Source organism: Haliaeetus albicilla, chromosome 16 (assembly GCF_947461875.1).
Source record: "Haliaeetus albicilla chromosome 16, bHalAlb1.1, whole genome shotgun sequence".
NCBI classification, from domain to species: domain Eukaryota; kingdom Metazoa; phylum Chordata; class Aves; order Accipitriformes; family Accipitridae; genus Haliaeetus; species Haliaeetus albicilla.
This window is the reverse complement of record NC_091498.1, coordinates 19,637,140-19,658,280: the sequence shown is the minus strand read 5'-3', so window position 1 is coordinate 19,658,280 and position 21,141 is coordinate 19,637,140. Positions and strand designations below refer to the sequence as shown.

Here is a 21,141-nt window from a genome sequence, read left to right as displayed (position 1 = left end):
CTTATTTGTGTGAATTCAAGAAATAAAACCCATGTGTCTAAACTGGCAGACAAAAGTCTCATCTGCTCAGAAATCTGACTTTGGAAATAGCTGCTAAATTCAAGATGTGGAGCAGTGGTCTTTGGTGTGGCCTGATACTGACTTCACTGTGGGATTCTGACTGGCACATGACTTAATCACCTTCTCTTTTTTGTTTTGATTTTTTTTTTCCTCCTGTCAGCTGAAAGATAAAATAAAAAACATATTAACCTCCCTGATGAAGCTTTATAATTCCCAACACTGAAACATTAACCAACTCCTTAATTAAGAGAGACTGAAAGTGGAAGAATGCTTTTATGTCATTAGCTGGTTTTTGCTCCAGTCATCTGCCTCATTCAAGCATAGGATAATATGAAGCCTCACGGGTCTGCTAAAGGCTTGACTTAAGTATATAGCAGACTTCCTTCGCAATTTAATAAGAACAGCACATTGTTCTTAAGAAACTTCATTTTCTCTTGCTTGCGCTCAAGACTAGCAAAAGAAAAGTAAGAGCAGCTAGTGAGCGAGGACCTCAAGGTAGACCCAGAGGTCTGAGCCCTAGCCCTTAACTGCAGCACATAGGTGGTTTTAGTCCTGTGTGCCTCTTCCCTCCCGCACCAGGAGTATCAGGAATTAATATTAGACCAGAAGCTTTCCTAGGCAGAGCACAGCTGTTCTCTTTTAGCTGTCGTTTCTGCAGTATTGGGCATTGATGACTTCTCAGAACTGCCTAGACAGGGTGTGTGTAAGGTACCATAATTGAATGAATAACAGTGCACGTTAATGATAAACTGGCACCTCGGCGACGGTGTTGTCTGGTCCTCCTCGGGCAGCGAGCTGCTTTAGCGCTTTGTTCCAGAGACTGGAGGGTCGGGGAACTGAGCCTTATTCCCAGTTCTGCCACTGATCTGTCAAGTTTTCCCAGTCACTCATTATGGTGCCCGTTACCTACGTAAGCACTTTTCAAAGGAGTGATCTAGCTGTTCCTCTCTAGTGTCAAGGTACTGAAAAATAAGTGTGGTAAAATTCTTTGTATGAGACTCCTAATCTACTGGGTGAAGGAGGCTCAAAAATTACTGAAACTTGCTCACCTCTCTGAAATGACTCACTGAACAGATAGAATTGAAAACCATGCAGAACAATGCTTCACCACACTGTAAAAAAGTCATTTACCTAAAGTGGGGACCTTTACACTGGGGTTCATCCCTTCATCTTATTAAAGCTGTAAACCTAAAAATCCCCGTAACTGTAAGTAGGGTTACAGCAGACTGTTCAAACCGAAGGATGTGTGTTTGGGAATGGAATGTTTGGGGTTTTGTACTCTTTTCCGTTATTTTTCTCCCCTTGTGTGACGCTCCCTCATGCGCATGCACATGTGCAAATTTCTCTCTTGCTTTTTCCCTCCACCTCTTTCTTTTTCATCTCCAGTGACCACATCTCTCTCAGCTCAAGTGTGAACATCACTTCTTAAGAATGATACCAAAGCCAACATCTGTTTCCTCAGTTTCTTCCTGTTCTACCCTTGGCATCCCGACAGTGACCTTGAGCTTCAGTGCATGCAGACAAACGCCTGCTAGTCGGTAAGTCTGTGTTTAGATGAAACTGCGTCAGCCCTGTAACAAACTCAGAATTAAGGCTCAGAGTTGCATACTAAGATCCTGAGATTCTGGCTTTGCACCCAAAAGTCTCCGTGGCCACAGTGAGAAAAGGAATGGGCTCAAGGACCAAAAGTACCCTCAGAAATGAGTCGATGCATTACGTTCTCCAGGGTCGGTATTTTTCAAGTGCTACTGTGTTCTTTCAGGAAAAAAAATAATTCATCGTGTTAGATGGACCAAGTTCCTGTGGGTGCAGTATGTGCCATAGAGTGGAAATTACAGACCAGAGAATTAACAGGGTTTGTTGTGTAACAAAGCTGAAGGCATTTTTATCCTTATATGTGTGTACTCACAGAAAAAACATGCTGCACTAATGAAAGACAACTTTATGTTCCCAGTCATATTTATGCTTGCAAAGAATGAACATAGCTCAGTAAGTTTGTTGCCAAGCAAGCGTAGCTACAGGGTTGGGTTTTTTTGGTGGGGGAGAAGAGGAGGTGTTTGTGGGGTTTTTCCCCACCTTGGCTTTAAGTGATGTGTACAAGGTGTGCTGTAAAGAGAGTGGGTAGAGTTGCCAAACAAGCAAGTTTAATTGTGGCTGTCTTGACACGGGTGAACGTGAAGATGGGAATTGGGGAGGAGATGGTTCCCATGAGGTGATGTGCAGCATTTTCTCCCCTGAAATCTATGAAAAATTGTTTGTCTCCCCTCAGGGGGAACCAGCCTGAACAAAAGTCCAAAAAAGGCAACATGGGGGGACCTAAATAAAAGCTAATAGATGAGCTGAGCTAATATTAGTTTCCTGATATATAAAGCCAAATGGATTAATGGATCAGCTCATGCATTGCCTAAGGAAACAAAAAGAAAATCTTCAATACTTCTGTGCACATTGAGGACGTGAACAATAAAGGTCTTTAGAAAGTAAAAACCTAATTTGGGGGAATCAATTACTACTTCTTTTTTCTTACCCCTTTTTTATTTAAAGGAGGTTCACACAGAGGTAAAATTTGGGTAACACGCAAGCCAGAAGTCATGCGTCTCAGATACTACAATGATGGTCGATCTCAGTCTGCATCAGTCTTGCCTAGGCTCTTTTTAGCATTCCAGCTTCAGCTAATGGAAATCAAGCCCATTATGGTAAACGTAGGAAGCAAGTACATTAATAGTGGGCACTGACATTAATTCAAATGGTAAACAATTCAGAACTGTTCCCAGTACATACTAGATTATGTATCATCTTACCCGCTGCTTCAGAGGGCCACTTCTTTCACAGGTTTTTAAAGTACAGAAGATTGTGTGCCACAGAGTTTCCTGCTTTGGTAAACTATTTGCAAATTCTGCTTTGCTCCCCATCAGTCCTATGTACTTTTTTCTTTTTGGATTTGGTTGCAAGCACTCTCACTCCAGAACTGCCATCACTGCAACGCCGATCTGTTCCTTACTTTTAAAAAAAAAAGGGGGGGCGGCCGGGGCAAGTTTCGCAAAGGGGAGATGTGGGGAACAATCTAATGCAAAGGTAGAAAGAAAATTGAGCTTATTTATACAGTAACACGTGTGTTAGAGTAATGCTTCCCTTCCTCGGCTATGCGTTCCCCCATTTTCTCTCTCTCACACGTATATACACACACACTTTAACTGTGCTTTTGTGTTTTGTCAGAATTAATGAGAAAAGTTCCCTTGCCCTAGGGGTAATTAGTGTCCTTGGAGTTAAATAAGCTAATACTTAGACACCTCTGGCACAGGCAATTATGTTTGTGTATTGAATAATTGATTCAAAGAGGGGGGGAAGGGGCTGCTAATCAGATCTGAGCATAATGAATTGATTTAATTAACAGGGGAATCTGAGGGTCCCTGGGAAATGTGTGCATTTATTCAGCAGCAGGAGAGAGTGCAAAGCACATAAATTGAGAGAGAGAGGGAGCGAGAGAGGCAGGCGGCAAGTGCTTTTGCTTTCAGTGATAGGTTCGCATCTTCCCTCCCTCCCACCCCCCTTCCTTTGAATATAATTTTAGATTTAGAGTGAAATCAAGAGAAAAGCACTTTAGAAGCCTGGAAAGCTCTTGCAGTAGCAACAGCAAAGGGGGGAGAGGTTGCGAGCTATCGCATTAAGGCAATTTTTGACAGCGCGGGTCGGGAAAGGACGGAGCCGGGCAACCAGCCCCCGATATTGTTCCTCCCTTACCTTTTTTCTCTTCCCCGCCACCTTCTTCTTTTTTAACATCTAAACTGGCACTCGAGCGGCAGCGGCGGGGCCGGGGGCGAGGCGGCTGCTGCACCGGCCCGGCTCCGCTTCCCCGGCGCCCCTAAGCCCGCCGCAGCCCCGCTCCCAACTCGCGTCCCGGGGCAGCGCCGGGGCGGCCGCGCCGCTGCCCCCCGCCGCTCCCCCGGCCTCGGCAGCGCCCGGCTCCCCGCTCCCCGGCCCGGCCCGGCGCCTCGCCTCGCCTCCCCCGGAGCCGCGCGGCGGCGGCTGGAGGGGGAGCGCCCCAAGGAGCCGGAGTGGCGGCGGCGGCGGCGGCCGCCCTCGGCGCCCGGGACAATGGTGCTGGACAAGGAGGACGGTAGGTGGGAGCCGGGGGGGGGGGCGCGGGGGCCCCGCCGCCGACTGCGCCCGGCCGCGGGGAGGCGGCGGGCGGGGCGGGCAGGGAAAAAAGGGAAAAAAGGGACAAGGGAAGAAGGGAAGCGGCGGGGGACGGAGGGAGCTGCCCCGCGCCGCGCCGCGGCAGGGCGCTGCTGCCCGGCCTGTCCCGCGTCGCCCCGGGTTAGCGGAGCCCCCCGCCCGCCGCCTCACAAAGGGGGCCCGGGGCCCGGCCGGTGCCCCCGCGACGGTGCCCCCTCGCCGCCCACCCCCCCCCCCCCCGAGGGCTCCCGCCGCCGTTTCAAGGCCGGGCGGTGCGGGGGGCTCTCCGCCCGGCCCCCCCGCCGTGCGGCGCGGCGCGGCGCGGTGCGGCGGTGACCGCGCTGGGGACGCCGGCGGCGGCTTGCCCCGGCCCCGGTGAGTGCCGCGGCCGGCGGGGAAGCGTCTGGCGCCCGCAGCCCTGTCCCCGGGCCCGCCATCGGCTCCGGTGGCCTTAGCGGCTGTCCCCACCGGGCCAACTTCGGTGGCAGCCGAGGCTGTGGCGTGCCGAAATGCCGCCCGGCGCTCCCATTGCGGTCGGTGCCGCCTTACGTGATTGCGTAAATTGCCATAAAATGTCTCTCGGTCGGGCCGGCGGGGAGCTTTAACTCGCGAAAGTGGATCCCAGGCTAAAGAGGCAAGTGGGAGATGCTTTCCTGTGCTGTTTTTCTCCTGTTTCTCTACCTCTCCCCCCCCCCCCCCTTTTCTTTTGATGTGGAGTTTCTGCTTCAGAAAGGTGAGAGTCCACCTGCCACGCCACCGCGGAGTCGGATGGGGCACGAAGAGAAATCACGGGCTCGTTTGTGCGATCCGGCTGTGTGGGAGGGGGCCGAAGCGCTGCCAACTAGAAGGTTAAATGCTCGCTGCCCCCGAGAGGTGCGTGGGGAGGGAGCTTGCTGCAAACTCGTCACATGCCTCTGGGCCGAGAATCCTTCTCCCAGCGTCCATCTCCCTCCGGTTCCTTGAAGCCCTCTGAAGTAAACTGGTGTAGTAGTGTTAATGGGGTCTGCGCCGCTCCAGTCGAAAGCGCGTGCGTTGGAGAAGAGGGAATGAACTTATCTAACTGGTCAGTGGGAGACAGCGGTAGAAAGACTTTCCTCATCCTTCGCCCCCTGGGCAGAAAGATAAAAGGGTTAAGTAAGGACAGAGGAATTAAGCAAGGGTAATTTCTTACTGCCGTGTGGACCAAGGTTTGTGTTTCTCTCTGACCTCACTTTCGGGGGTGACCTGCGTTGCGAGAGTCCCCTGAATTGTGCTTAACTGTTGGAGGAAAAGGGAGGAAAGGCTTTTAACATCTCCATTAATAGCCTTTAATAATAACAATAACCGGGTGATGTCTTAATCCCAGCGACTCTCTGTCAGAGGGTGCCTGCCAACCTGTATCCGTTTCAATCTGATTGACGGGCTAACAGCAGGATGCTGCCTCCGTCGCAGAAGCGAGAGGCACAGGTGAGCTGGGAGGAAAAACTGAGATCTGAAGAGGGTTGCCTAATAGGGGTATTTGGGTTCTTTCAAGTGTCGCAGACATACTCATTAAACACAAGGAGCTCGGGGCCGGCGTGGTGGTGGTGTAAGGAAATGAAACTAGAATCATTGATTATCCAGACAGTTCTCAACAGCCTCCTTCCAGGAGATCTCACGAGCGGCCGTATAAAAGGGAATAATGGTGGCGATGGTAGAGGTAAAGAGGAAATTAGTGCGGGGTGCACTTAAAAAGGAGTAAAGTAGGAAACAAACCCCTGATGAGAGGGATGTGGAGATCAGAGCAACAAACTGCGGTAATGCCTGGGAATCTCCTGTGCTATTGATGGAGTGGTTATTCTCAAGGAGAAATTATGCTCACTTTTAAAAGTGCGCTGGAGAAATTGGCAACAGGAGGTGAGATCGAGAGAAGAAACTCTTTTTATGAAGAGGTTATTTTACCTTTGTATGTTTCTTTCTGCCTGATTCAAATGGGCTCCACTTGCCCGCTCATCTGTGAATGTTAAAAGGGGATGCTGGACCTGCGTAGGTTACAAATGGACTAAAATGGAAGCTTTTGCTAACTAAACCAATTCCTTTTGAAATCAAGCTTGAATGGGTCTGTCCTACTCCCATAAATGCCTTTTTTTTTTTTTTTTTATTTTCCCCCTTCCCAGAGGCCGGTCTGATTTCTACTATCTAAAAATGCTGGCGTTGTGGCTAGTATCCAATTCTCCCCTTGATTTTAAGAGGCTTTGCCATGTGGGGCAGGGGGGTTGAGGGGTTTTCTTCTTTTGAGGTCTCTGGCAGCAGTGGGGGTATTCACAGTTATCACTGTGTGGAGAAGGCAGGATTTCAGAAACATTCCCCCCACCTCCCAGTAGTCCTGGTGCATGGCAAGGAGGACACTTGCTGCCTAGTAGGTAGATGTTGCAATGTGCTCCTCGCTTTTGCATCCCCGAAGGCTACTTGGCAAGCTGCGCCATGGCCTCAGAGGCAGCTGCCCGTTCTTCCAGTTCCAGGTCGGGGCCGTAATGGTGCCTTAGGGGTGCGTGCTGGCCCTCGTGTGACACCAGTATCACCCGTGAAGTCTAATAACCGCTATACGGCTTTGTGAGTGAAAAGCTTCCTTGGCAAGTGCGCTCCGTGGTGCCGAGAGTAGTAGAAGAGATGCAATAATACTTTTCTGTGGTCTTTACAGACATCATTGAGGATGAAGGGGCAGACTGAAAAAATAACAATAATGATAATGTTTTTGACTTGATGTGTTGTGGCATCACGTCGAGTTATGTCAGGGAGGTAACATCATTTTGTATGTTTGAAGTGACATAATATAACTTGACTGATGCAACATGACTTGATATTAGAAAATACCATTTTACAGTGGAACTTTGGCAAATATCTTCCCAAAACAAATGTTAGGAGCTGAGAGAAGAAAGATGGGGGGGGGGAGAGAAAGGTTGAGAGTGAAAAACTTCAAGGCTTGCATTTTAGTCAGTTCCACTGCGTAAATCACTGCTGAATTTGCTGTGGGCAAGCCAACCTACGCACCGTGCAACGCATTTATAAATTTCAAGATAATGAGAGTTAAGATATTTCTCAAATACATAAATGTTTTGATTGCAAAGACCAGATTTCTGCTTAAAAAAGTAAACTGACATCAGGTATCATGATTAATTCCAACAGACTGTGTTAATTGTAGTTGACTTTAATTGCTGTACAAATGTGTTGGGGGTTAGAAAACTTTTTTTACTGTTGGTGTGTGAAATGAGTAAGCAGATAAAGCATTTAAAAATACCCATTTGCAAAGAGACTAATCCAGCCTCTATGGCAGATGAAGCAGTAAAGGAATAAAACGTACATTGATCCGGTACTCTGTATTTTTTTACAAGTGCGTTATGTCCGCTAGTTTGCTCTGGCACAGATGTCAGCTGCGATAGATGAAGGCTAACTTCATTTTTAGCAAAAACCTGCCTTTCTTTGTAATTACCAAATAGTGTAACTTTAAACGTACCATATATTTTGGGGTAAGTTTGCCCTTTTTGAAGGTGATAGGGTTGAAAAGTATGCAAAGGGAAGGAACATTTTTGGAGTTCACCGTTTTCTAATGGAGGCCGATGGTCTATTAGAAGTATTAAGATACCTCAAATTTAGAAAAGCCTGTGGTTTTGTTAGTTTTTGCACTGATGCTTTTAACTATTAGACTTTAATCTTTGGGGTAAAGTCCTCCTCCTTTTTAGCTTGTGATACTTCTTAAAATAAGATGATTATTTATGGTGGTTGCACTCTTACACTAAAATCCATATCCGACACCTGCAAACTAGAATCACTAGGAAACAGAAGTTGTTCAAAGCACTAGATGAAAACGGTTCAATGTAAAATGATACGTTTAACATCAAATATGCTCAAGGACTGTTAAGATTATGTATTCTGAATGAAGGGGGAAGGAAAAGCCACTTCAGGTGGGGGTAAGGAATCTAGTTAAAAATTGGTCTTAAGGATATATAACTTGAGCCCGCTATCATGCTTGTTAGAGTATCGTTGTATCAGTTGTAAAGGGGAGGAAGAAGTATCATTAAAGCAGGAATGCAACGTTTTCTCGGATTAAAAGGCAGAGATGAGCGACATGGTGCTGTTGATCTTGGTAGCGAAGCGTCTGATCCCGCAGTCCTTAGGAGCGCCATCGGAGACGACAGACGACTGGTCTGAATAAGGATTGTGAGTTGCGAGAGGAAGGATGAAAGACGCGGGCCCCAAACTTGTCCCTTTGTATTTGGGAACCGATGGCACCTCTGAGAAACGAAGCAGCCCTGTAAGGGTTTGTACCGCGTCGGATTTGTCAAATTCATTTTAGTACCGACCTAGTGAAAATGGAGCTGTATCCTCTAGAGCGTTCCCTGAAACTAACGCGTACGCGCGCAAACAAACCCCAAACGTTTGTACAGAAAATCAGTATCGCCTTTGGGGTGGCGACAGATGCGCGAAAGCTCGCCAGCCCCAGCTGCGGAGCATCGTTGCTCCCCGATCTGCCAGAAGCCACCGGCTGCTTTCGTCGAAAATCCCCGCTCCTGCCCGAGCCGCTCCGGCCGAGCAGCCCCGCTGCGGGGCCACGCGTTTGGGAGCGCCACGGGAGCCGAGCCTTGCTGGGAGAAGCGGGCTGCCAAGCGCCGCGCCCGGGCTTTGCCCGCCGCGCCCGGGCTTTGCCCGCCGCGCCTCGGCCGCTGCCCGGGCGGGAGCAGCCGGCGGCGGCGGCACCTGCGCGGCGAAGGGACGGCGGCCGGGGCCGGGGCCGGGGCCGGGCTGCAGGTGGTGCTGCTGAGCTGGGAAGGCTCCCGTTTGCCAGGAAAGCCTGACAGGAGAACGAGAGGGGTCCCTGGGAAATGTGTGCGTTTATTCAATAGCAAGTGTGCAAAGCTCACGAATGGAGAGGCAGAGGCAGCGGTAGTCAGGCTTAGGTGTTCTGCCCTCTCTGAGTACAATTTTAGATTTAGATGCGGCTTAAATCCAAAGGGAAAACACTTTGTAAGGTCGAAAGCTGCGTAGCTGCGACAGCCGGGGTTATGAGCTATCAAATGCAATTACATTAAAATAGATTATACTGTGTAAATTGAGCCATTTAGAAGTGAGAACCAAAGAAACGGCTCCGATCCCCCTTCTTTCTAAATTGCGGTTTTAGTTCCTTGCAATTCTGAGGCACAAAAGTAGGTGAGACTGCTTTTGTATCTGCAAAGTGCTTTATTTCTGAGTGTAATTCTAACTGAGTGCAATCTAGGTTAAAAGCTGGACAACTGGGTAATTAGAGCTCACTCGCTGCTAAAGGACGATCAGCTGTACCGTAGCTCATTTGTGTTCCCAGAGACTTGGTCTCTTCTCCCCTGAGCGGAGGCTGCTGGAGAAGAAGCATCCGTCCCCGGACTTTTCTTGATTGCGGAGATGATGGTGCTGGACAAGGAGGACGGTAGGTGGGCTGAGATTGTGTAAGCCTGTGCTTGGTGTCTTCTGTGTGCTGCTAATGTAGAAATAGTTTTGAAACAGATGCGCGCTGTGCATATCAGGGTGCTCTGCTTTCAGCTTCTGATATTTTGCTCTTGTGTTGGTAAAAGCACGCTTGCTCTTCCCCCCCCCCCCCTTTTTTTTTTTTTTTTAAATCTCTTCTCTGGCATGATCAAACCAGTCGAGAAGGGTTTACCCCAGGTTCTGTTTGCTGAAGGACATAGCAGAAACAGCTTGATTTGGGTTTTTTATTAATACCTATTTAGATTTTTCTTTCTACAAGTTACTCTAGTATATGCATTTTAGCCTGTTTATTTTAACAGCTTTTATTGTAAATCTAATTTTGAGATTTTCTTTCCTTTCCATTGCATGTCATTTGGGTCTCTTTAATGTGCGCCTTTAATATCTATTTCTCGCAGCTTTTCTTTATAGCTATAAACATAATGACAATAAGCTACTAAGCTGCTCTGGCAAAAAAGCATTGGCTTATCCTAAGAATTTACTCCCTTCTCTAAATGGCAGAAGTGGAGGTTCATTGGGAGGTAATTTAATGAATGAAGCTGAAGGAGAGCTTGACTTATTTTTGAACTTCACATATACTTATTTTTTTAAAGCTGACTAGTCCTTATCGAGGATGACTAGGGGGTACATTCTGATGTAAGGAATAAGAGTGTTAGTTAGTAGTTTGAATGACCTGATGCCTTCTCTTGCACATTGCCTACCAGGGCGTGCAACTTCACTGCTCAGTCACCAGTAGTTTCTAGGATGAATGTGGTAAGTCTAATCACAACTTTTTTAATGAAGTTTTTCCCTCATAGCCCGTACACGGAAAGCAAAGATTAAAACTGAGGCAGAGGAGAACACTTCTGTAGCCATCCAGATGGACTTCCATCAATGGCACTGCCTCTTGCCAAAGACCTGCACCTTGGCGGCACTTTGTTTATTGAAAGTGGGAACTCCATCTTAACTTTTAACGCACGTTTGTAGCTATTATCTCATTGGTTTGATTCACCTTTATAAATGGATAAAGTGTGCTGTGTCATGGGTGTTTTGCTGGATCCTCTGATCTTGTAAAATTTTTTTCAGAAATCTCCAAGTGTTAAAAAAAAAAGTCATAGGTAGTTGTCATTTGGAAGCAGAAGAAATTATTGAATATGTGCAAGACTCTAGACAAGAAACAGCTTTTCACAGGGAGCCAAAGAGCTTGGAGAAATTGGAAGTTGAGCATTTTGGCAGTAGCGTTGATTTTACTTGAATATATGTATTGCTTTTTAAAATATTTATGAGAAAAATAACTTGTAATGCCAAGTCACTTGCTTTCCTGTGTCAGATTGGTGCTAATCATGTATTGTGAATAGTACTGAAAGCTGCCCAATGCTAATAAGTTGGAGCGATACGACTTTTGTTCCCTGACCCATATCTGTCTTCTGGTATTTTAAAACTGAATTAATACTGTACTGGAGAATAATTAGGAAAGAAGGCTTGACTATTGAAAATAATGGATGGATGCTCACTTACAACAAAAAGTCTTCTACTGAGGTTCCTCTTCTCTCTCTCCCCTCCTTGCCTCCCAAAAAAGTGTGAGGGAGGAATACTACCCAGTATTTTACATCTAGCATTTTGAGGTCTTTATCTCATTATAAGTTTGATTTCTAAAGTTATCAATCTGGTCTATTCACGTGAGTAAAATTTGAGTCTAGTTTCTAGGACGGAACATGAGGGTTTGTTTCATTCTGATGTGAGGCGCTTGGGACAATGAAAAAAGCTTTCACAAAGATTTTACGCCTTTAAAACATGAGACCAAGCAGAAATGCGTCATTATCAGTGCCCTCTTGTATTCAGATTCGATCAAATTTTGACTAAGAGTTGACCAGTGTGGGGTCAGTGCCCACGTGTAAGTTGTCTTCCCCTTCTAAATTTATTCTGTGCTAATTAAGTTGGCATCCTAAAATAATCTTATTCGGGGAAAAAAATAAAATAAATCCTGGGCTTTACTTCTGTTGAGATCCCGTAAGTTTCTTTGTTAACACAGTAGAACTTTAAAAAAAGAAGATGATGTGAAGCATCTGTTACACATCTTCTACATCAGCTTTGCAGTTGACTGGATTGTGGATAAAAGACACGCTAAGTGGTTGAGTATTGCTTATGCTGGGAAAACAAATGAAGCTAACAGGGTTTCAAAGGCTTTGAAGCAGTGTTGCTCTCAGAGGTGTTCAGTTGTTTTCTTTGGCAATATAAGTTGAAGCAAGCTAGTTTACTTTATTAGAGGCATAAGGCTAGTCTTGTAACCTTCCTCTGACTAAGATGAATTTGGCTGGCTGACCTTATTTCTTTCTGGACCACACGTGTTGTGCTGGGTTTGGGGTTTTTTGTCTTTTCCCCTCTTTAGGACTCATCTCTTTTAAAGGACAGCAGCATTTTCCATATTTTGTTAAATCTTCCTTTTCAATTTGTGTTTCCCTATAGAACTATGTTCTGCTATGATGGAGCAATGCAAATCAAGTAAAATAGCCCAAATTAATTCTTCACATTGGCGGCAGTATGATTGCCTGCATGGAATCAATAATGCATCATGGAGGGATCAAATTTTGGAGTATAATGTGTGAATAATGCTTGACACAAAACAAAAATTCAGTCATCATAATAGCAATTAGGAAAAAGCTGCAGCTTATCCCAGCTGTAATCTCTGCTAACAATGAAGCACAGCCTGGTAATCAGCATGTATGGTATGAAATGCACTAATAGAAATCACGGCTCTTTGTTATGTGTGTGTGGGGGTGAAAGTTTCCTTTTAGCTAACTTGTACTGTGTTAACTAGACATAGTATCCTTCAACCAAATTATTGAGTGCGTGTGCACTTGCAAAAACACCGATCAGCTGTGTGTTCATCCCGATGTTTGCGTAGACAGTAGCACCCCAAATCACAGATCCTTTGTGTTTTCAAGCAGAACTGTGATTAAATAGATTGCAAGAGTAGGCCGAGTAAATAATATATCAGAGGACTCCGTTAAACATGTGCCCATATACAAACCTTGGGCTTAACTTTAAAAAAATTTCCATAGTTTCTTTAAAAATGAAAAGAAAAATACGGATACTCAGTAGTTGTGTGCATTGGGGTTAGAGAATGGGTCTTAGGTTGATGGGAGGTATTTAGGGCAATGAATATTAGGTAATTTGAAACTGGATTAGTAGCAGCAGTTGGGTTCCCTGTTGTGTAAGAGCCCATCTTACCCTGCATAGAAGGAAAGAAAAGCAGCATTTGGAATTAGAAAAGCAGTGAAATTGATTGTATAATGGCAGTTACAGGAATGGTGCCACAGCGCCCTAGCCAGGACAGCAGAGCCGTGGGTTGGCTTCACAAATGACTATGGCAGCTGCTGTATGGAGGTACCTGTAGACAGGTAGATGGATATGGAGAGAGATCTACCTCCAGCAAGATAGGTCCTGACAATCCTCTTCTGTTGATAAAAATCATTATATGCACAAAAATAAGGCACGTACAAGTTGCACACAAGCCTAATATAAATAGTGCCATACAGGAAGAAGAGCTGTTCTATGTGCGGCTGGTATCTTTTGTTTTCTTTTTAACATACATTTCTCAGGTATACCCGCTGAGGAATCATGCAAGGAAAGAGGAAGGGAAATGGCAGGGTGGCTTTTTCCTCACGTGACATGAAATTTAATTTTTCTGTTGCCTAATATTCCTGAAGGTGTCTCTTTTTTTCCTTTTTATCTCCTGTGCCCCTCTACCTTGGACCTTCCCCATGTCTAGTCCATCATTGTCTAGCTTCCCGTGTACAATGAACCACTACACGTCTTCCCAGACATCAGCTTATTGAAAGAATGTTTGGTTCAGGTCACCAAAGACCTGTATTTACCTATTTAGCTGGGTTAGCGGGTTTTTTTTTTGAGGCCTTGATCTTGCCACACATGGTCTTGATATAATTTCAGAGGTTTGGTTTGGCTTTAGTTCATGAAACAGTGTCCTTTTGTGACTCAAATGTACAGCAGTGGGTTAATATATTTATGAAAAGGAGACAGAAGGTTGTAAAAGCAGGAATCTGAATAAGACCAGAGCACATTTGGCAGCGGAATAAACCATGAGACTCGGTTTGGCCAGAAAGGACAAAAAAAAAAAAAAAAAAAAGAAAAATTTGGACTGTTCCTCCAAAGCTGACCAAGCGTGGAGCTAGAGGTAGTCTTCCTAGAGGTGCCCCCTGCCCCTGGAAATGGCAAATACAGAAGCATGAGAGAACCACGAGATAGTAAAGCAGTTGCCTAAACCTTTTCAAGAAATGGCAAGTACTGTAGTGGAAGCACTGATAACCTAGATCTCTATTTAATGAAATCTCATCCTATGGGAAAAGGAGGAGTGAAAGGAGTTAGCAGCCCTAATAGGAGCAAAGTACTTTGTATAGGAGTATTCCTGCCAGGCAGTCACATAGTTCTTAGTGTTTGCTCAGACTAGATAGCTGAAGGATCTGGGTAGGCATCTGTATAGGATGTCATTGTTCTTCGCTCCCAAATGCTGGTGACACGTGATAGTTGTCTGGTTGACCTAACAAGCGTTAAACCAGTGTAGGAACGTTTTTCAGCTTGGGTGATAGGGCAAGAGAAGAAGCTGGCTCTTAGAAATTAGTTTGCTCTAATTTTGGTTTAATACAGTAGCAAGTATGCTTGGTACCCTGGCAGCGGAACGTAATTTGTCTTCTTTGGAGTTAGTGTTAAATTTTATTATCTTTAATAGATACAATGTGAACATGTCAGCCTGTTTGTCATAGCCATTCCGAAAATGCTCTCTTATGGTAGAATCTTCGGAAAAATTCCTTTTAAGAGCAGTGCATTATTAATAAAGTAATCCATTAGGTCTGGTGATAAAGGGTCACAGAAGAGTCTGAAATATGTTTCTTAAATGGTTAAGAAATTTATCATGGTTGGAGGATTAATTGATTTCATTTGGAGGCTTTCTTAAGGTTTTCAGGCTTTGTGTTTAGAGATGGTTTTACTCTCTTTGGAAATGTGCTTGCTACTCAAAGTTTTGCTTCGCTGTCATTAGCATGAACTATTACATTTCTGCTAAAGGCAAACTGTTCTTTTAGCATTATGACTGATTGCATCTGTGAGGAGTCTTACTTAGGTAAAGAATATGAAAGTTTATGGCAAATAAGGTATTTTACTTGAAATCAATTCAAAATCAGAATAATGGTATCAAGCATTAAGTGTTGCGGTGTAAGAATAAAAAAGGCACTGCAGATACTGCTAAATGCTGAACTATAAAACTCTAATGGGTCTATATCTTTTTAAAATTGGACAGAACTGTCATCATTTAGAATACATAGACATTGTTTTAAACCATATAGAAATCACTGCCCCCAACTTCAATAATGTGCGTAACTGTTGCCAGGGAATGATTTATTCAGTGAATGTAGCTCCTATTCACTGAAGACTTGGGGGTGGAGGGAAGGGCAATTTAAAATGAAAGTTGTTCCCTATTAGATTAACATAATTAAACCTGTAGATCGTCTGAGAACAGTTCACCGCAGCTACTGTTTTTTAATTCTCAGTGTGTAAGTGTGTGTGTTTGTTTTCTCTGTCCTCCAACAGCATGACTCCCGAGCCCAAGTTTTCGAGCGCAATGTTGGGTGCTATCTGTGCAAACAGATGCTCAACTCTCCAGTGAATGTTCTTGCAAACTAGTTTGTTCATACGTTGCACATCAAAGCAGATAATGGATGCTCTTGTCCATATTTAGAGGTTTTTTTAAATTTCATTGAACATTTTGGAATTCTTTACGCCACTGTTCAGAGTTCCTTGCATGCTAATCAAACTCTGAAAGGGTGATTTGGGCAGTGAAAGTAATATTTGCCTTCTTTTTAAACTATTGATTTCAACAGTTCTAGTTTCCCTTAAAGAAAAAGTGGATGATTGTTGCATATTCATGACTGAACTGCAGAGAACTTGGACCAGAATTAAACAATTAACCCTCTCGCCAATGTAAACATCCATTTGAGTAGAAGCCAGGGATGTTCCTACTTGGTTTATTATGGATCTGAGATATAGAAATGTATTCTGGAGGACTGCGTTTCTAATAAATAAAAAGGCATAATGAGAATGTAACTGGGAAGGAAGACAAAAGCAGCCATGCTTTAAATTGTTAATGATGGTGCCAGTGGCTGCAGCTTTACCACAGCTGTTTAAATTGATCAGCTAGTGAAAATGTTTTGTTTTGGCATTTTCCCTGCATGTGCAACTCTTTCGAAGGGACTTCTGGAAGCTTTTCAAAGGGGAATCATGATCTTTTTTTAAACCAGGCTTAGAACACCAGAGTTTCCAGTATTTTGGAATCCAATTTTTAAGGATGCAGTTCAGTTTTCTTTTGTAAAGTTTTCGGCTGATGAGCCATTGCTTCCCCTAAATTTCCTTTACCGCTCTTCTTTTTTTTTTTTTTTCTTTTTTTCTTTTTTTCCTTCCCCCTCCAAAAATATTGCAAATTACTTGCTACCCATAAGAGATGGGGCAACAGCACGCTTCCTAGCTGTCCTTTTCCCCCCATCTCCTCTATTTTTCTGGTGCTACTGAGCTTGATCAGAAAAGCAGAAAGGTGCTATGTCAATTTGCTATGCATCTTTTGGTCAAGCATCCAGTGTGAAATTGTTCTGTAAAATGTACTTTTTCAGAGGGAGCTTGCTACTAATTTGTTTCCTGGTTGGCTCTACCTTGTAGCTGATGTGGGTTAACCAATACCTTTTTAATGCCTGTATCATTTCCTTCTGTTCCAGAGAGATGGGTACACGTTTCAAAAGGATGCAATCTCTTTGAGTCGGGTAGGTAGGGGAAGGTTGTACCTTCTGTATGTTGACAAGTGACACGGCAGAGATGTACAGGTGGAGGACCGGCTTGAGCCGGTGAGCCTTGGTGTGTTTTGCAGGACACCTCCTGCTTTGGGTTCCCACCTGAAAGAGCTTGTGAGCAGACCTACCTGGGACCTTGTGTGAAGCCTCGTCCTGGCACTCTTGATGGCAGGTGACTCGTGGATAGGCCATGCCTTAGATAATGTTGAGCAACCTGGTTTCTGCCTAATGTACTGGCAGTGGGGGTGGGTATTGAACATTATTCAGAATCCATTATATATTTATCTTTATACTCCTTTGTGGAAAATGATTTCTGTAAGTACCCTGTTATGGTTATGAAAGCCCGAACCAAGCATCAGTCTCAAACCCTTTGACCTGTCTGCACAGAATGGAAATCTGTTTTGAAAAGGACTCCTTTATATCTGTTTTTACTCCATGCCCTTCCATTCATTTGCCTATACAAAGCAATAAAGGGTAAAACTAAAGTAACATAAATTGGTCTGTCTTCCTGAATCCATGTCTCGCTAATGTACCCAGATTAACTCAACTGTAAATTGTCTCCTTTGGATGTCGTGTCTTGCTAAAAGTTTCCTATATGATTCATGATTTGGATTGCTTTTAACAGCTATTGGCTAAGCAATATGGTAAATGTACAAGGTGATGCAATTGGCATTAGTGAGAGGATGCACAGGAGCATGTAATGCAGTCAATACTACATTAACTACTGATGCCCAATTACAGAAACTGGAAGAGTGGCTTTTAGGAGCATTAGGACTTGCAGAAGAGCTGAGATCACCTGCCGCTCCTTGCCTAAAAGCTTCACCCTTTATGCGCTGGGATCAAAGCAAACATTTAGTTGCTATTTTGTCATGTATAACAACGAAGGTATTTCCCCCCCCTCTTTTTTTTCCAAAAAGTGTCACACTGATGCTTTTAGCACATGTAAAATCCTATCTCCATATTTCAAGATTCTCCTTCCATCTCCTGGGGCAAGACTTTATTTGAATAAAAACTCTTTAACCACCCCTGCATTTACTGTTTCTCTGAAGCTTGCTACTTTAGCCATTTTTTCTTTTAAAGAAATACTAAGTGCAATTTAGAGTGTCCTATTTCAGCGTGTCAGACAAGGCTCCCCTTTGCTCCCCTCAGCTCCTTCCCTTTTCTAATCTGTATATGATTGTTTGTGACCTCAGCTGGCTTGAAGTCTCTAGAAAGAGTGTTTTAAAATACAACCAGATACCATATAAAACAGGATATTTGAGCGCGTGACCTCTCTGCAGTCCACGTTCAGATTAAGCACACATTGTTTCCACCATTGCTTTTAAAACTCATTTGCCGTAGACGGCGAAGGACCACATTACACTAAAAGACAGTGCGTACTTTTAGATTGAGCTGAGTGTGATCACAGCTTCTAAATCTATTTTAAAAATAATGAGCAATGTCACTGCTGCATGGCGAAACTAGCAACCCACAAAGTTCCTCTGGACTTGGAGTGAAATGGGAAATTAAGCAGCTCTAAGAACACTGAAATATTTTAATATAAAAGACAGCTGGCAGGTGGCTTATTGCTCTTGTTGCAGCATTTGTCTTTACTTCCAGCTATGATACTTGGCGTATCGTTGCTGCTTTTAATCCTCAAAGCATTTTGCCAGCATTAAGGAATTTGTGCACCCCAAGTTAGCATTCCCTGGAACTAAGGCCTGGGTATCTGGGGGATGTGCCTGACCCCCCTGAGGCGTGGGTGGGCTTCTGTGCAAGTTGCCCCAGATTTGTTCAGCTCTGCTTTTTCTCTGCCCAGCAAAAGAGGAGGGTGGGATCTGCGATGCCATCTCTTGTTGTGGCTCCGTGCTGGGCCTGGGTCCCACCTTGCCTGCTCCCCCACGCGGGGTTTGGAGGTCAGAGCTCCACAGCAGAAGGGAGGAATAACTTCTGGATCTCTTGGGAAGGAGGGAGCGCTATTGCAACAGTTGCTCTCCTTGACTGTTGTTGGGGCAGTTGTGCTGATCCCCTCTCAATAGGCGATTTTTTTTATTTTACGTCCCTGAGGTTCAGTCCAAGTGATTGCAGATTATTGAGGAAAAGCCTCCACTAGCCTATCTCCCTGCCATAATTATGAGCGTCGGTCACGTTCCCCTCCGATTCCTGCCATGATTATAAGTGTTGGTCGCGTTCCCCTCTGCCGTTTTATGTGTGCGACAGAAAAATGAGGTAAGACTGCGCTGTAAAACATCCTGACAGTCTCCAGGCGCTTCCTTAGCGACCCTTCTTTGGTAGATGGTGCCTCAACTTCGTAGCCAGCTGGTGCGTTGGCTCTCCACACGAGTGCTCCACAGTGCCGTGGAGCTCTGCCCCGTATCTAGTGCCCGCCTCGGTATTCGGCTGGTGCAGGGGGGTTTGCCGTGGCCGGAGGAAGGAGGGACTGGAGGGGCAGGGGCAGAGGAGGAGCGGTGCTGTTATATTGAAGAGGCCTGTTGCTTTCAGTTCCTGATCGATGCTCTTTTGAATGTCCGGGGGGAGGGAGCAGAAGGTAACCTGCTGGTTTTCTCCTTGCGCTAATGTGTTTAAAAGGTGGCACCGGCAGTGGAGGCGTGGGGGAACTTGACTGAGCTCTGCCTTTAGCACGGCTTCGACGCAGACAAGTATCCTGTGCTCGATGCACTTTCCAAGCTGTACAAACAATGCTTTAAATGTCTGAAGTACCCAGCAGGGCAAATCAAAATGTCCTTGAGCAACTTTGTATTTAGACAGTGTTTTCTCTTTTCCTTTGATCAGGAGGGAGCAGATGTGTCTCTTCTTATGTGTGTGTTTGCACACACCCCCCCGATGCACACGCATTCCCTGTCCTTGCGCAGGGGCTGCAGTATTTAGGGTAGGCTGTTATTCCTCTTTGTTCTTTCTTATTACTGTTTTTTTTCCAGAGAATCTAAGTTGGAATTTAGAGAGGTCAGACTAAACAAGGTTTTAACTTACTCTCGCTCATTCCCTTATCTCTCTTTAATTTGGATAGAGTTAAAAAAAAAAAAAAAAAAAAAAAAGGCTCCCTTTAAAAAAACATATGCGTATGTATAATCGATTCATTGACTGGTCTTTTTGGGGGTTTTTAAGCATTCGGTCTAAGTGGGCTGCTCAGTGAAATTTGTACATTCATAAAATAGCTGATTGAAAAGCAATATTTCAGATAAATACAAGCCAGCGATCTATCAGCAGTTGTAATAAAAGCTGGGCTTCAGGCTGTGATTTTATTTTGAAATAATAAGAATTGCTTTATTCTTTTTACTTGAGTTACCATGGTAATTCTGTCGTGTAGCAGTGTTATATTGATTTAGAAAGTGGACAGTAATATTTCTTTTGTGTTATTCTGTTTCTAGGGGTTGATTTCTAATTTCCACTTGGAGATTACTTTTATAAATTTCTTAAGTCCTTCCACTTTTTTCTCTAGCAGTGTAATTTTCCTCTCACACATTGCTATTTTCTGAGCTTATTGGTTTGCTCTTATTTTAAATTAAACTTGCTGGTTTCAAATATTGAAATGACATCTTTGTCTGTGTCTGTACTTTGGTTTAGCAAAATATTACAGTCTGCTGTTTTATGCTTAATAATTTAGGGGAAGCTTTATGTCTGCCATCAGTGGTTGTTGGTAACTTATGACTAAACCAACACAGAACTTAAACCTCTGACATTTTAATACTGTGTAATGGTGCTTCCACCCTGCACACCATTTCTGTTTTTTTTTTTAAATCTGCCTTGTGTGTGTGTGTGTATGCTAAAGAGAATGACAATTAAATTCTGAAGAGATCAGGAGGAGTTTTTGGGTGGAGCTGGCTCTTGGCCACCTCAGGTTTCCGTCACACTTGAGAGAACCACTGGTTTTGTCCATCACGCCCATACCATTCCTGGCTACCCATCTTCCTCATGCAATTAAGAAGCTTCATTTTCTGAAAGCAAAACTTTGACTCGCAGAAGTGTGTGTACACACCCGATGGCTGACAAAAAGATAACAAACTGCTTTAGCTCTGTACAGGATTGTTATACCTTAGCTATGGAGCACTGCTCTTAGATTGCTGCTGCTTTAAGAAATGACAGCCTAAACAGGATGCAACTGTTCCTTGTGGCATCTCTTTCTTTTTTTGTGAATGAGAAATAATGCTTCTATTCCGAACCTGGGAGATGAGGGGAAATGAACCTCAAGCATCACTGTTTTCAGAAGTGGTAGTTCACATCCTGAAACCAAAGCCATGAATTCTGCTTTCAAACAGAAAGTATCCAGCTTACCTTTTAGTATAGAGGGTGGAAAAGCTACTTTGTGAGCACTAAGTACAAATTTCCTGATCTCATGAAAATGCCACTGAAAGGTTTTGCGGTGCAAGTAACTGATGGGAGGGGGACTGAAGTCTTGTTCTGTCGCCCTTTCGTTTCATTCCTGTGTGAAGCTCACGACAGTAAGAAAAGGAGTCTAGGAGCCCAGCTGATCTCTGCTGGGATCGCTGGACCAGCTACAAGCAAGGAATTACCATCAGCTGGAAATGGCAGAAGAGGGGGGGAAGGATGGCATGGGCGTGTGGTGGTTGACCTCAAAAGGACTTAGGTATGAGGTAGCTGGGAAAAG

At 44.5% G+C, this 21,141-nt stretch overlaps 1 protein-coding gene across 3 annotated transcripts in view; it reads left to right on the top strand.

The window, feature by feature from the left end:
• Positions 1-3,641: 3,641 nt before the first annotated feature.
• The window catches only part of LMO1 (LIM domain only 1), a 63,680-nt gene continuing 46,180 nt past the window's right edge, over positions 3,642-21,141 (top strand). Inside the window, exon 1 of one of the 3 annotated variants that reach the window (XM_069803795.1) lies at positions 3,642-4,174. In XM_069803795.1, coding sequence (XP_069659896.1) covers positions 4,153-4,174 — 22 coding nt within the window. In that variant the 5' untranslated portion in view covers positions 3,642-4,152. Of the gene's footprint in view, positions 4,175-5,000; positions 5,107-9,104; positions 9,650-21,141 lie in introns of those variants that run through there. The other 2 variants (XM_069803796.1, XM_069803794.1) reach the window with 2 other exon arrangements.